The 16,245-nt window shown below is 43.1% G+C and overlaps 5 protein-coding genes across 5 annotated transcripts; all 5 read left to right on the forward strand.

Annotated features, from left to right (window-relative positions):
* The first annotated feature begins 1,715 nt into the window (after positions 1–1,715).
* Positions 1,716–3,214, forward strand: LOC135667821 (ATP synthase gamma chain 1, chloroplastic-like). The gene has a single exon (XM_065178435.1). It carries the CDS (start codon positions 1,876–1,878, stop codon positions 2,998–3,000), a length of 1,125 nt encoding a protein of 374 aa, XP_065034507.1. The 5' UTR covers positions 1,716–1,875; the 3' UTR covers positions 3,001–3,214.
* A 141-nt stretch (positions 3,215–3,355) lies between these two features.
* On the forward strand, positions 3,356–10,343 carry LOC135667805 (probable pectate lyase 12). The gene is made up of 4 exons (XM_065178434.1): positions 3,356–5,778; positions 5,868–6,765; positions 6,852–7,057; positions 10,035–10,343. Exons 1-4 carry the CDS (start codon positions 5,627–5,629, stop codon positions 10,243–10,245), a joined length of 1,467 nt encoding a protein of 488 aa, XP_065034506.1. The 5' UTR covers positions 3,356–5,626; the 3' UTR covers positions 10,246–10,343.
* Positions 10,344–11,016: 673 nt separating this feature from the next.
* Positions 11,017–11,604, forward strand: LOC135672200 (thaumatin-like protein 1). Its single transcript, XM_065180658.1, has one exon. It carries the CDS (start codon positions 11,017–11,019, stop codon positions 11,602–11,604), a length of 588 nt encoding a protein of 195 aa, XP_065036730.1.
* A 1,354-nt stretch (positions 11,605–12,958) lies between these two features.
* LOC135672201 (thaumatin-like protein 1b) lies at positions 12,959–13,546 on the forward strand. Its single transcript, XM_065180659.1, has one exon. It carries the CDS (start codon positions 12,959–12,961, stop codon positions 13,544–13,546), a length of 588 nt encoding a protein of 195 aa, XP_065036731.1.
* A 1,371-nt stretch (positions 13,547–14,917) lies between these two features.
* LOC135672622 (cyclin-dependent kinases regulatory subunit 1-like) lies at positions 14,918–15,922 on the forward strand. Its single transcript, XM_065181122.1, has 4 exons — positions 14,918–15,039; positions 15,196–15,261; positions 15,370–15,430; positions 15,544–15,922. Exons 2-4 carry the CDS (start codon positions 15,209–15,211, stop codon positions 15,706–15,708), a joined length of 279 nt encoding a protein of 92 aa, XP_065037194.1. The 5' UTR covers positions 14,918–15,039; positions 15,196–15,208; the 3' UTR covers positions 15,709–15,922.
* The last annotated feature ends 323 nt before the right edge of the window (positions 15,923–16,245 follow it).

Genomic DNA, 16,245 nt, shown 5'->3' on the forward strand with positions numbered 1-16,245 from the left:
TTCAATAAAACAACATATATAATAGGGAGTATTTTGAGAATCAATCTTATTTTTCAATTAGGCACTATAAAAACATTGACATGAAGAAAAATGATTGAGTCATCTCCCATCGAACAATGACATGGGGGTGGTTACGATCTGTCGATCCTCATGAATAATAATCCATGAGAGATCATTCGGATTGGCCCCATGGGTCTACGTAGACAACGATCCATGGGAGATCATTTGAGTCTATCATTTCTTCTATCAGTTTCTAGGGACAACAATTCATGGGAATTCATTCCAACTTAACGCCCTCATGGACAAAATGTCTATAGGGGATATTAAGGCTAATATAGAAGATCCCCCCAAGCCAATCAAATATAAAAATTGACTCCCTCGATATCGACCTAGGGGTCGGATCTTTTTTCAAAAATATCTCACACTCTATACAACCTCTCAAACTAACCTGTGCATCCGATGGGTCAAGTTGGAAAACTTCCCCCAACATTGACATTTATGCAATAATCTATCGATAGGCCAAATTCAACCTCAACTCGATCTCGATCTTAGATAGGGCAAGATTGTAAAGACCATCTTGGAGCAACCTCAACCATGCTAAAGCCACCACAAGGGTTTTTATAATATTTTTTCACCTCAACCGTTTGATGACATGTCTCCAAAAGAAAATTATACGGGGAATATGCTCATAAAATTCTTTATGCTGAAGTTAGAATAATAGATGATTCAAAACAAAAAATGATATATACTAAAATCACTCAAGAGAATTTAAGGAGTAAAAGAAATCATTAGAGTGATCTTTATCATTGAAAAGGACATTAATCAACAAAATTCACTTCCCATTGACATGATCGTAAAATGATGATATGAGGAACAACTTATCTGATTGCATATTAATCAGATAGAACTAAAGATTCAATCTGATTTACGTTTAAGCATATGATTAGACGATTTGAATTGGTTGAGTTCAAAGTAAATGTCTAGATGTGTGAAGTCAATTTTTTCCTTAAAAAGAAGGGTATAATTAGAACTTTTAAAATTGAGTCATAATAATAAGTTATTATTTTATAAAATATAAAAAATTAGAGAAGCTACTATGGTTGTTAGACACAACATAATAATAATAATAAGTCAATTTCATTTTTCTTCTATTGTGAATTAGGACTCCAAAAGACTTACCAATTAAATATGATTAATTACATATTATCTATATAGTCAGAGATATTTAGCATCTTATTTTTTATAATTTTAAAAATTATATTAAGATAAATATCTGTATTTATGAAATTAAAATATTGAAAATATTACAAAGTTTTTCATTGAGTATATATTAACTTTACCTCACTTCGATTTATTACCAATATAGTATTTTCATTGTTAGAGTTAACGAAATGAGAAGAAACAAAATTAAATATTTTACATTTATATATAAAAGAATTTTAATATAATATTTAAAAATATAAAGATCGAAATAATATAATTAATTATAGAGATAATATATAATTAATATAATTAAACAACGATGCCCTTATTATTATAATATATTAAAAAATCAAAGAACAAAATCAACAAAAATCCATGACCACCGCACACCACATATCCTACGCTCTCACAACACCACATTAAAAGCTTCAAAAAAATAAAAGAAAAAAAGATGGGGATTGTTCCTCGAGCACGAGCTTTCCATCAATCAAATTCTCCCCTTATCTCCCACCCAATCCAAACCCCCTTCCCTCCCACCTCTCATTTCTTCCTCACCATCCACCCATCCAACGGGAGATTACCGAACAAAGAAGAGAGGAGGCTTCCTCTACCCCTTCTCCTCCTCCTCCTCCTCTTCCTCGACCACTCATCTTCTTACTGTCATCAACAAGCATGGCTTGCTCCAATCTTGCCACAACGTGGGCTTCCCCTAAGCCGTCAGACCACACCCACCTCTCCTCGCGCGCCTTCCTTGCCCCCTCCCGCCTCCTCTTCGCCCCGGCCTCGGCGTCCTCCCCGCGCCCGCCGCCCTCCACCGCCGTCTACTGCGGCCTCCGCGAGCTCCGCGGCCGCATCGACTCCGTGAAGAACACTCAGAAGATCACGGAGGCCATGAAGCTGGTGGCGGCCGCCAAGGTCCGCCGCGCCCAGGAGGCCGTCGTCAGTGGCCGCCCCTTCTCGGAGTCCCTTGTCGAGGTACTCTACAACATTAACGAGCAGCTGCAGACGGAGGACGTGGACGTGCCCCTCACCCGCGTCCGCCCCGTCCGCAAGATCGCCCTCGTGGTGGTCACCGGCGACCGCGGCCTCTGCGGAGGCTTCAACAACTATATCATCAAGAAGGCAGAGCAGCGCAGGGCGGAGCTCTCCGCCCTCGGCATCGCCTCCACTGTCATCAGCGTGGGGAAGAAGGGCAACACCTACTTTCAGCGGCGCCCCTACATCCCCGTTGACCGATTCCTCGAGGTCGGCAGCCTGCCCACCACCAAAGAGGCGCAGGCCATCGCCGACGACGTCTTCTCCCTCTTCGTCAGCGAGGATGTCGACAAGGTGGAGCTCCTCTACACCAAGTTCGTCTCCCTCGTCAAGTCCGACCCCGTCATCCACACCCTTCTCCCCCTCTCCCCCAAGGGCGAGATCTGCGACGTCAACGGTGTCTGCGTCGACGCCGCCGAGGACGAGCTCTTCCGCCTCACCACCAAGGAGGGGAAGCTCACGGTCGAACGGGAGACGGTGCGCACCCCGACCCCTGCCTTCTCGCCCATCCTGCAGTTCGAGCAGGACCCGGTGCAGATCCTGGACGCGCTGCTGCCCCTGTACCTCAACAGCCAGATACTTAGGGCACTGCAGGAGTCGCTGGCGAGCGAGCTCGCCGCCAGAATGACCGCCATGAGCAACGCCACCGACAACGCCATGGAGCTGAAGAGGACCCTCTCGACACTCTACAACCGGGAGCGGCAGGCCAAGATCACCGGGGAGATATTGGAGATCGTCGCCGGCGCTGAAGCCCTCACATGATCCATCTGTTCCAGGACTTCGTTGCCTCAGGTGTTGCTCCTTCTTCTTCTTCTGTTGCAAGTCATGTTTTTGATACATTTGACGGTGTGCTGCATGATTATTCATTCCCAAATGTTGGTATTCTAATAATATGATTCTATGATAGAAGATGTCAATGCAACTATGAGATCACGAAAGATAAATATATATCATCGACATTGTTATTAATTTTTCATATTTTTTCTGATTAAATTCATCATTTAGTTCTGATAATTATGAGGATCAACAAGCATGGACAACTAAACTTGCATATGAGATCTATTAAAGATTAGTGAAAACAAATCCCAAAAAACTTGCCATTTGGACTAAAAGAATCATACAACATCTTGTAGTAATGATACCACTGATATGTTAGCTCTATTATTGGACCTTAATACTTGGGGATGAAGTTAGCATGCTGTGCTTCCCCTGGGCAAACCCTCAATTGGAGCTACACAGGCATGTGGTTCTTTCTCAAAAGGTATATTGTGTGTCATTATTTGTGTTCTGGTTTCTTCAATATTTTGTAATGATTTCGTTCATCATGTTGTTCAAGAAACCTAGCATCTGATTGTGCTGGAAAAAAAATAAATGACTGTAGGTTTTATTGTCCCTTGTATCGACAACTTTTATATGTGAGAATGACATCTATCTGTAGTTCATGTGAAATAATATTTCTTGCGCCTATTGAAAACAATGGAGGGAAGCCAGGATAGGATGCAATGTCAACAAAAAAAGGTCTGAAGTAGATTATCTGCATTTTGAGTTGTCACTGATGATTTTGGGCTTCTACTGAATTAACTTGTGGCACACTACAATAAGCCTAAACACTAACCAGTCAAATGTATATTCATGATCACATTGGACCTTCTTTTTGCATCAGTTCTGAAATGAACTGCACAAATTGCCCTGGAACTGCCAAGAAGAGCTTATATTGTGTTGTTCCTGTACACAATTGCTTTTCCAAACTAGTTCCTTGTAATTTACAGCATGTGGAAATGCATGAACTCTTTCTCCTGAACCATTATTGATCAATCCATCAGCATTGATATTGTCACTATCTCATGCAACACAACAGAGCCCAGACAGATTTGTCCTGTCAATATGAGCAAGAGAGAAATACTTCTCAAACTGATTCCTTATTCCACTGGTATCAATCTGGTAATCAGTGCTGAGAGAGTTAACCGAATAATAATAGATAGATCAGTAATCCACTAGTCTTAATCAGGTACTCTTTGTTTGAACACCAGCCCCCAAACTCTCCCAGTCTTTTTTACCAGAATAGTACACCTGATTTAGATCATCTTAGTGCATGCAGAGTTGCAAACATGACATCCACAGTTGATCGATCACCCCACAATTATCCACCTGGAAGAAAAGAATCCTTGCACAGGGGACAGTAGATCATGGCCACCACTTGTGAACTGGTTTCCATACTTCCATGAGACTCTAATGATTCATAGCCGAAGTTTGATTGGATGTAGAGGAGAAAGAAAAAAAGATCAGGGTTTTGAGAGGAAGGAGAATATGTTCTGCCTCATATGAATCCAACTTTGTAGGAACTCCTTTCTAGTGCAAGTTCTAAGACCTCCTACCAGTCATACAAAGCTGCATACAGTTCATTTCTCCAAAGCCCATGTTACCTGTGTAGAAAAGGAAGCTGAAACCATGAACTCCACAGAAGAAAGGTGCATTCCAGTGTACTTACTTAGCTGTCTGAAAACATATTTTATGAATCTTATTGTTCTATAATTATGAGTTGTGGTGAGTTATGGTCAGATATAGCTTTTTCTTCTGTTCTGAGTTGTGGATGAAGCAATGGCATGTCCAGGTCTGTGTTTGAACCATATGCTTCTAGTTAAGAAGGCAGACATAGGCCAAGACATTTATGAGCAAAGCAAGACTAAGATGAGTTACACAAAGCAAGCAAATGATGCTGGTTGAGAACATGAAGAGACTTGAATGACATTTTAATGTAGAGTCAATCTGTATAGCTACTCTAATTTTTCTCCTGAAGCACACATTTTATATAGTGACATAAATCATTCATCTCCTAGACATAGATTTAACATTTCATGTACAACCACTATATCAAATTAGCTTTGGGCAATCATCTGCTAAGCTATAAAGTGAAGGTGGCATACCTAGTGATGTCATGTGAAAATTAACATTGGTTTCGGAAAACACACACAGAGGTTATGAAGATCATATCGAACTCACTTAGAAATAAGTTAAATAAATCAACGAGCCAGCCATCATAAATGGTTTAGCCAAGTCTTTTGTGACACAGCAAGAGGAGTAAAAGCTAAAATAGAGAGCAGCTGACGAAGTATCAGAAACTGTGTTACATCGATTATCCATGAGATATGCCTGAGATCTTTTCTCTTCAGTGAATGCGGGTGAGATGAAGCACTCCCAAGCCGTCGTCCCTCATCGCATCAAAACCATTATTCTTATTTTTTTTTTCCCTTTCTCATAAGTAATTAAAGATTTCCCATATCCAATTTTTTTTATTATTATAAATAACCCCACCCCCACTCCCATTCCGCCCAAATCCGCCTCTTTCAGCTCGCTTCGCTATCGCTCCCTCTTCCCACCACCACCAACCATGCTCCTCCACCACCGCCATCGCCTTCCCGCCCACATTCTCCTTTTCTTGCTCTCATTCCCTCTCTTGACGGCCGCATCGCCCTTTCCCAACTCCTCCCTGCATCTCGACGCTCACCGCGACCCCGATTCCGTCGCCCGCGAGGTCCAGAGGTAACCCTTTCCTCACAACGCCTGCTCTCTTCACTGTCTCCTTGCTCTCGGTTGCGGGCATTGTCATGGCCGTTTCGACGCTGTTTCAGGAAGGTGGAGTTCTCCCACCGGCGTGCCCTCCTGGCCGCGGGCGCCAAGGACCAGTGCGTCACCGGCAACCCCGTTGATGACTGCTGGCGGTGCTCCGGCTCGGACTGGCGGCAGGACCGGCAGCGACTCGCGGACTGTGGCATCGGCTTCGGCCGCGATGCCCTGGGGGGGAAGGGCGGGCCGATCTACGTGGTGACGGACCCGTCGGATCGCGACCCGGTGAATCCCGCCGCGGGCACCCTCCGGTACGGCGCCATCCAGGAGGGGCCCCTGTGGATCACCTTCGCCCGCGACATGACCATCCGCCTCAACGAGGAGCTGCTGGTGAACAGCTTCAAGACCATCGACGGCCGTGGCGCCGTGGTCCACATCGCCGGCGGCGCCTGCATCACCCTTCAGTACGTCTCCAATATCATCATCCACAACGTGCACGTCCACCACTGCGTCCCCGCGGGCGAGGCCAACGTGCGCTCCTCCCCCACCCACTACGGCTGGCGCACCCGGTCCGACGGCGACGGCATCTCCATCTACAGCGGGCGCAAGATCTGGGTGGACCACTGCGCGCTGTCCTACTGCGCCGACGGGCTCATCGACGCCGTCATGGGCTCCACCGGGATTACCATCTCCAACAATCACTTCTCGCACCACAATGAGGTGATGCTGCTGGGTCACAACGACGACTACCTGCCGGACTCGGGGATGCAGGTGACCATCGCGTTCAACCGGTTCGGGGAGGAGCTGGTGCAGCGGATGCCTCGTTGCCGGCGCGGTTACTTCCACGTTGTGAACAACGACTTCACGGCGTGGCAGATGTACGCCATCGGCGGCAGTGCCAACCCCACCATCAACAGCCAGGGCAACCGCTACATCGCCCCCACCAACCCCGGCGCCAAAGAGGCAAGTCAATCCAAGTCTTGCCTCCTCCTCCTCCCTGCATCTCTGCTTCGTAGTTAAAATCTTGATGGAGGAACAACGTCGAACAGGTGACGAAGAGGGTGGAAACGGAGGAAAGCGACTGGAGCGGATGGAACTGGCGGACGGAGGGGGACGTGATGGTGAACGGAGCGTTCTTCGTGGCGTCCGGGCAGGGGCTTGAGGCCAAGTACGCCAAGGCCTGGAGCGTCGAACCCAAGTCCGCGGCGCTCATCGACCAGCTCACCGGCAACGCGGGCGTCCTCGGTGGGCCCAGGTAACAACACCCCCCTCTCTCCCGGCATTGGCTTCTATACCTTGCCCTTCGGCTCATCCATCCCCTTCGGGTCCTCCCTTTCCTGGGGCTTCTTTTCTCTTGTATGTGCTGGGTGCACATAGCGTCTCGTACCCATCCCTCTTGGCCAGCTGGACGGCATAGAACACGATTAGCGAGGGTAAATGGGATGGGCGAATCAGCCGTTGCTACCCAAACACACAACTCTTTAGCCTCCAATTCGGACACGACACACAGCTGTTCGGTGGTCCGGTCAAGAACCAGAAAAAACTCTGGGCTTGTGGTGCCCCAGTTTTGTCCTGTGCTTATCTCACATCAGCCTTACTCCGCCTTTTAGCCTCACTGCTTTGGACTCGGGACCAATCGGTCATCGGTAACTTCACACTTCCCAGTGTACTTTAGTCCACCCGCCCGCTCTCATCTTCTGCGTGCTGTCGAGGGAGGGAAATGTCCTATCGGCGAGACAGAATAATCGAATCCAGTGTCCTTTAGGGTATGCTTCTGCTCTTTATTTAAAGCATCGACGGTAAGGCCATAAAGTCTTCTGAGATTTAGGGGGAAAAGCTGTATATTTTCCCACGCGCTCTGACGCTTTAGGCTTACATTCTGTATTATGGTATACATATACCATAAGTATATTTTACATTATAGATTAATACTAAAATTTATGTATTAGGTAAAGAAACGAGTACTGAATTCTTAAGCTTGTATGTTACTTAGAAACAGGTCAACCTATGAGTTCTACGATTTGTACCATATTTAAAAACATAATAGTTGTATGATAAAACATGATGAACAAAGATAAACTAGAATTAGTTTGAGATTATTTGTGTTAGGTAAATAATCTTGAGTAACTATAAACGATAGTGACCTATATTAGCTTATAAGTCTATGGATAACTTATTAAAGAACATAAAACAGTGTTGCCTGTGGGACCATCTCTGCCTCTAAGACAGGTAAGGCTGCAGTGTCCAGGAAAAAATGGATCGTCCCAGAAAGAATAGAATACAGAGAGGTGAGAAGGGCTTAAATTTATTGGCACTAATTTATAGTTTGATAAAATGGAACACTCACTGTAGCTACAAGGTTTGCATATTATAAAAAAAAAATTGAAAAGAAGACAAATGTCTCAGTAACGTTCCACAAGAAAGTATTCTTTTCTCTGAGACGTTGAGGTCTTCAGGCTCCATCGATGCATGTGAGCATGGTTTCCTTTAAGAATCTTTTTAGGGACCACATGGTCCGCGCATGTTGGTCCGAATTACACGAACTTGTCCTCAGGGTGGGAAAAATGTTGTCTGGTGGAGTTTTCAATGCAGTAAGTGTTGAAGGAAGTTGTTAGTTTCCCATTGTCAAAAGATATAGACTGATTAGTTTTTGCAAAAGCTGAATGCTTAACCAGTTTTGCTAGGAGGGAAAAAATATGTCTCCCATCTTTGACTCTTGTTGGGAAATGAATCTATTTGTTTTCCTTCTACATGGGTCTCGAGGGATAAAGGTGGGGGTCTTGTGGTGTAGTTTGCCTAATCTTATGTGAGATGTACTTCTCATGATTTAGCAAGAAGTCGACAGAAGAAGCTAATCACTTGTTTCTCTTGGAAAATGCTACTTGGACTAAATCGTTGTGGAGATTATATTATCACTTATATATCTGATGTGTGGGATCCGCACATAAGAGCTATTAGCACTCCTCACAGTTTATCTAAGTAGAGCATCCATTTTCTTTAGATGGAGGCCTTTTCTGCTTCCATTCTCAATGTCTCGTTTATTACAGGCGAAACCGACAAAAATTGCAACTTTGAACAAAGTGTAGAGTTAATTGATTAAATAGATGGTATGTCTCGACTTGGAAGCCTTTAGAAAAGCGAATAGAAAAGACACTAACTCACTAAGGATCTTGTTTGTTTCTCTGTCTATTTCAAGTGAGTATTCGCCGTAATGATTTAAGTAATTTTCAGTTACTTGATTGCATTATTTAACTGTATATTTTTATTGGTGTTTCTAAGCTAGATCTCTGTAAAAAGCTTATATAGTGTATTCACATATCATGTAATCCATGCTTGGGTACAAATCCTAGCCAATATAAATTTTGTTGTAGATTAAGTTTCCATATCCAGAATCCTTTGGTTCGGTGTAGCCACACTATATTTCAAACCTCCACATTCACTATGTAAGTTGTAAAAGAATTGCTTTTCTTTTTTTGCAAAGGATAAGGAGCAAAGTGGGATTCGAGGTTGAAGTCTTTACTAAGTTAAACATTGCTTTTTTATCTTATATGCACTACACAAAGCTAGATTAATAATAAATTAGATCAATCTGGTAAGTGCAGTGGAATTACATGAAAGGTTGCAGAATTCCACATTCATTTGTCAAGTTGTTTTGAAACCTGTGGTGTGTTTCTAGTTACGATCCCATCTTGTTGTGAGATATAACAACAACTCATCCAGAAAATTACCAAACTGTGCTTGCCTCAATGACTTAATTTAGCACTCGTTGATCTAGTGTTTTGCTTTCCGCAGGGGATTTGCAATTTATCTTGCTTGTTTGAAATGTTTTCAAGTATTAATATTGTTAGAATTATTACTCATTATGATTCAAGTTAATTAGTCTCTGTTGCATGGTTGGATCTGTGTATAAAAAAATGAACATGTAAAGCCTTGAGTTAACTGGTACTGTAACTTGTCCTATGATCATAGCTCATTCAGCCTTCTTAGGTGGGGTTAATAGGCGGAAGAAGACAATGACCAATAGCCTAGTTTCTAAGCTTCAATCACATGGAAAGGAACATGATTAGAACAGTAAACTCCAAATATATTTATCTACCCTGGTGCATTGCGAAACTGAGAAACGAGCTCTTGTCTGAAGAGAATCTAATCTAACATGCTGCTTATATAATGAATGCACTTGTGCTGCAGTGAGAGATGATAGAGGATAATAATGTGTGCTTCTGATGGGACAGGGACAACAGCGTGGGACCGGGGAACTCCGGAGTCAACTATGTTGGGTCCGCCACCACTCAAGACGGTGGCGAAGGCGGATATGGGTCCCTTGGTATGGTGTTTGCAAGCGTCGCGCCACCGCCATCTGCTCCGCCAATCTTCTCCTCCGTCAGTATCTTCTTGTCTTTCTATTTAATTGTCGCAGCTCTCTTCTCTCTTTGTAGACCCTGAAGCTGAAATAGAAAAGCGTTGTTGTTTCGGAAGATCAAAAAAATGCAGATGTAAATGATTCTCTTGTAGTTTGATCTAATTGCCGTCACAGTTCTCTACATATATCTTTCAAGGGATTAATCCATATACAGCTTAAATTGATAGGTCAATTAGAAATGGATTATAATATTTGGTATGAACAAATCTATAAGATAGATTTTGAAGAATTATTAACCCACTAACATCGCACATTTTTGTCTACACATGGGAGATGTATTGACATCAAATCTGCCTAAAGCTATCCACAACACGTTTGCTCCAAAATCAAGGTTGAAATATTATGGATTTCCGTGTATAAATTTATCGTGTTTGCTGATCGACATCCATATTTTGCATGCCTACCAAACAAAAATAATCTTCAAGGATTCACGCGGAAATTACTTGACGCTTTCGATAGGGTCATCCCCTCTCTCCTATTCGATCGACTGCTTATGGTCTCTTTATATCCATCATGCAACAAAACCATGTCAGGGGGGAGACGATCATTGTCAAGCTACCTCCTCCTCCTCCTCCTCCTCCTCCTCCTCCTTCTGTTTGCCTCTGGTTAGTGTCATTTAAATGCTACGTCAATCTATTTGATGCAAGTCTCTTCTCCCATTGAAACTTGAACTGGTAGTTTCCAATAAAAGCTCACGTTTTCTCTTGCGTTTCTCGTCTGGAGGAGCAAACGCGAGGCGATTCATCGTGGACAATCAATGTAGCTACTCAATCTGGCTCGGCTCCATCCCCTCCATGGACCTGGGAGATTTCCAAGTCGAGCCAGGCACCGTCATGTACAACTTCGCCGACGACGGGTGGCGCGGCCGGCTGTGGCTCCGCACCCACTGCACCACCGACAACCACGGCATCTTCTCGTGCCTCACCGGAGACTGCGGTTCCGTGGTGCAGTCGTGCGAGGGGAAGCCGGCCAAGGCGCCCGTCACCCTCCTCGACTTCCTCAACTTCAGCGGCAACGACACCCAGTACACCTACGGTGTCAGCCTCATGCACGGCTTCAACGTGCCCGCCATGGTGTACCCGCAGAACTCCTCGTGTGAGCCGACGGGGTGCCCGGCCGACATCAACGCCATCTGCCCCAGCGACCTCCGGGTGAAGGACTCCGCCGGGAACACCATCGCCTGCAACAGCGCGTGCGACGCCTACCGAGACCCGAAGCTGTGCTGCATCAACGAGTACGGCAGCCGCGCCAAGTGCCAACCTTCGTCGCAGGCGAAGGTCTTCATGCGCGCGTGTCCTTTGGCGCACACATGGACGTACGACGGCAGGGCCTTCGCTTGCTGGGGGTCGGACTTCAACATCACCTTATGCCCCAAAGTTTAGGGTTCTATTGGATTGATCACCCTATCATAATGGTTCAATTATTGGGATTAATATTTAGTTAAAGCATGAAAATTTTCCTGTCAATTTAGTTGGGATTGGATTTTATTTATTAGATTGATTACTCATCGATCTCGATTTTTTTTTTGCAATATTGACTCAATTTCTACCCAAAAGTGTCACTTTGATTTTATTATGACCGTATATAATGTAAACTTGTCCTTATAAAATATAATATAATATAATATATCCCTTCAATATTAAAATCCTTCATTGACTTTAATATCCATCCCAAACACCAAATAATTCATTTTGATTAATGAATTAAATAAATAAATATTCATAAAATTTTAACAACATAATCAGTTTTTAAAAGAAATTTTATGTAAACCAAAATTTTAATCAATGGTCCAAAATTTGAGGAGATATATCTGTAATTTAATAGCCTTGAGGAGATATATAGAATTTAATAGCCTTGACCAAAATTTTACTAAACCCAAAATTTGAGGGATAAATATAGAATTTAATAGCCTTGAGGAGATATATCTGTAATTTATTGAAATATACCTAAACAAATTTTGTCATGAAAGCATTAACATTATCATGTAGTTGACATTAATTTCTTAAATTAGTCAAGTATATAAAAAATAAATGAGGTTCCAAAAAGGAAGAAGGGTGATTAGATTGAAATAAGGGTGTTATTGAGAGAAAATAAAATTAGGGGAAAAAAATAATTTATTCTGATGTTAATTTAATTCTAAATAGTAATTAACTCACTGAATATGGCATATATGTGTGTTTTAAGGTTTTAAAGGAATATACATGCTAAATACAAATGCCATAAACATCGGACTAATAAGATATATACTATTTGATTGACATATATAAAAATTTATTGACATGCATACATTAAATTTGCTCTTCAAACATGTCAAGAATTTGTTATAACTCCAATAATTACGACAAATTATTCTGATTGCCGTTTTTGAGACCTTCTCCGCGAAGAACAGTCATCTCGTCTTCTATATAACTTTCTACCCTCTTCCATCTGCTGCATACGGTCTCTTTGTCCATCACACATCAAAACAATGTCAGGAGGAAGTCGGCTACTGTCAAGCTATCTTCTTCTTCTTCTTCTTCTCTTTTCTTCTGGTTAGTATCAGTTAAATCCTTTGTCAGTCTATTCTACGTGCATAGTCAAACACTGCATGCATGTCGCTGCGACACCTCTTTGCTGCTGATCTTAGTTTGTGGTGACCATGGAAGCTTTCTTTTGTGCTTGCCAGGAGCAAACGCGAGGCAGTTCACGGTGGAGAATCGATGTAGCTACACAGTGTTGATGAGTTCCATCCCCTCCATGGGCCTCGGGATGTTCGAGATCGGTCCCAATGAGGTCATGTTCAACACCGCCGACGACAGTTGGCGTGGCCGGGTGTACTTCCGCACCTACTGCACCACCGACAACCACGGAATCGTCTCGTGCCTCACCGCCGACTGCGGCTCCGGCGAGCAGTCGTGCGAGGGGAAGGCGGCCAAGGCGCCCGTCACCCTCCTCGACTTCCTCAACTTCAGCGGCAACGACACCCAGTACACCTACGACATCAGCCTCATGCACGGCTTCAACGTGCCCGCCATGGTGTACCCGCAGGACTCATCGTGCCAGCCGACGGGGTGCCCGGGCGACATCAACGCCATCTGCCCCGACGATCTCCGTGTGAAGGACTCCGCGGGGAAAACCATCGCCTGCAAGAGCGCGTGCGACGCATACCAAGACCCGAAGCTGTGCTGCATCAACGAGTACGGGAGCCGCGCCAAGTGCCAGCCTTCGTCGCAGGCGAAGGTGTTCATGCAGGCATGCCCTTTGGCGCACACTTGGACTTACGACGGCAGGGCCTTCGCTTGCTCGGGGTCGGACTTCAACATCACACTGTGCCCCACGGCTTAGGAGGGCAGGAGGAAGCCATTTTTCCGGTTTCATAGATATTATTATTCTCTGCAATGGGAGCCACTTAAGATCTTTGGTATCAACCTGAATCGAAGTCCAAGATAATAAAATTATTTTTCTTGATTTCCTTTTGTTCTTCAAATTCCTAACATAATCCTAATATAGTGTCTACGGATTCTCTTGTTTTTTTCCTAATTTCCCTGTGATTTCAATAACAAAGTAGGATTACGATATGATTTCACTAATAAATTATTTACTTAATTAACCATGTTTGGACTTAGTAGAGTGCTCTCTCTATCATCATCATGTAATATAAAATGCCCCCAATATTTGCTCTCATCTTTGTATATATATTTTTTTATCTCCATCTTATTAGGGGCGAGCCACGTAAATATAATTGATATTCTTATCTAATTTTTTGAAAATTCATTTGGTGTTTAACGTAAGGGTATTATAATTCTTAACTTAAATAAACTAATTTTACCTATATTTTCTTAATGAATGTTTACCGATATAACACAGATTTCATGTTAAAAAGCAAAGTTCACAATATCGTATCGTACCGGTATTTCGATCTGGGCTCGGTACCGGTACGGTACGATATACCGAGCGGTACACTCAGGTGTGACAAACATTATAATAGTACTATAATGCTACAGTGCACTCGGATCGGTAATAAGTGATCCACGTACCGACAACCGATCGGATCCGTACGTACCGTCCACGGTATAGTTCAGTACTACAGACCTTATTAAAAAGTATATACCACTAATAACCAAATTTTCAAACATTGCAAGTATGCATATGAAACACTTCACTAACGATATTATTATCAGCATTGGACCCGAAAGAGTTTCCTAGCAAATATAAATTAATATATCTTTAAGAGCTCATTTAATATCTAAAATACGTATATATATATATGTATATAAACAAATCTTAACCATTGTTAGAATTGGTTAACCTTTTTTTAGAGCAAATATTAATGATATTAACATAGATGCTACAATTAAATATATTTATTGAGTTAAGCCTAAATCGAAACAAATTAACCAAGAAAAATTATTAAAAAGGATGGAAAAAAACCTTCATATTTTTGAAGTGTAAAACTATAAAAAATATGATCTGCGGGAGAAAAAGAAAAATATGACATTATTATGGAAAAAAGCTAAAATAATGGTTTTTTGGGCAAAATTCCTTCAAAATTTATTATTATTATTATTATTATTATTATTCTAATCCTAATCATGCTCATCATTATGCCGGTGTTTTTCAAATTTCAAACTGCGCTCCTCTTCAAACTGACAATTGAATCCCTGCCTTCGCCTGTCATCCTTTCTCACATCCAGATCAAATCACAACCGTCAAACTTCTCATCGCCTCTCTATATCAAACTCCACCTCGACCCTCACAGGAGCCGTTCTTGTCGCTCGCTCCTCGTCTCCATCGTTATCTGGTGTCCTGCGAACCCTCTCGCCGTTCCCCTTCTTACGGTTTGCTCCCCCTCTTTCCTCCCACTCCAAATACTGAGGGTTCTTTTTCCTGTGATTCTTCTTTTTAATGCCTCGTATTCTGACTCGAGCGTGGTGATTTTGTTGCTCTTTTTCGCTTTTGTTGCTTTTTTGCCGTGAAATCGATCGGTCGAGCAGGCGTGACATCGACATGGGTCAGATCCAGTATTCGGAGAAGTACTTCGACGACACATACGAGTATAGGTGTCCCTCCCCTTCCCCTTCCCTTTGGAGATTACGAAATCCCTATTTCGACAAGAACTCTTCTCGATTTAGTCTCTAATGTTCGCGATTACTGTTTCTCGATCGCAGGCATGTGGTGCTCCCTCCGGAGGTCGCCAAACTGCTCCCCAAGAACCGTCTTCTCTCCGAGGTAAACCAAATCCGTCCTTGCGCCCGGGGGTTCCCTCGATCATCCTGTATGAGCTTTCTTGTGGTCTTTGATTGTGGTTGTCCTGATCGAGTGATTTGTGGTGGGTGCATTAGAACGAGTGGCGGGCGATCGGGGTGCAGCAGAGCAGGGGTTGGGTGCACTATGCGATCCATCGCCCGGAGCCGCACATCATGCTCTTCCGGCGGCCGCTCAACTACCAGCAGCAGCAGGTGAATCACGCCGCCGCTGTCCAAGCCACCCAAATGCTTGCGAAATGATGTTGCTGTTGTAACAGCGAAAGAAGGAAGAAGATGCCTTTTTTCACATGTTGCCATTTCCTTTCCTCGTTTTATGGCTTTCTCGGTCGTTCGTTAGTCTACCTAAAGAGTAATTCTCTATCTTTCTATTAGTAGTATCAATATGTCTATGATACGAAGAAGGTCACTGTGGATGCTTGTGAACATGGAACTTTAATATGGCCGGTCTTCTTAATCCCTCCTCTCCTTTTCTTTCCTGCGCTTGAAAATTCTTATATTAGAGGTTCTATTTAATTTAAGATGTGAATTATGTGGTGTAAAAGTATGGTTTTACCGCTTGCTGGCTTTGTGGTACTTCAAACTTTGTGGAAAAGTTTTGGTGCAGGGACTCTTATGTATTAGATTGTGTGCCCTTTTCATTGGTAAGCAAGCTTTGTCTTGTTTAATACTTATGCTTGATGATATTGTGCAAAGAACATTAATTTTATTGTTTACTCATGTAAAGCATCCACTATCTTGTTTTGGTCATGGATTATTTCAGAATTGGTTTCCAACTTG

Source organism: Musa acuminata, chromosome BXJ1-4, assembly GCF_036884655.1.
Source record: "Musa acuminata AAA Group cultivar baxijiao chromosome BXJ1-4, Cavendish_Baxijiao_AAA, whole genome shotgun sequence".
Classification (NCBI taxonomy): Eukaryota; Viridiplantae; Streptophyta; class Magnoliopsida; order Zingiberales; family Musaceae; genus Musa; species Musa acuminata.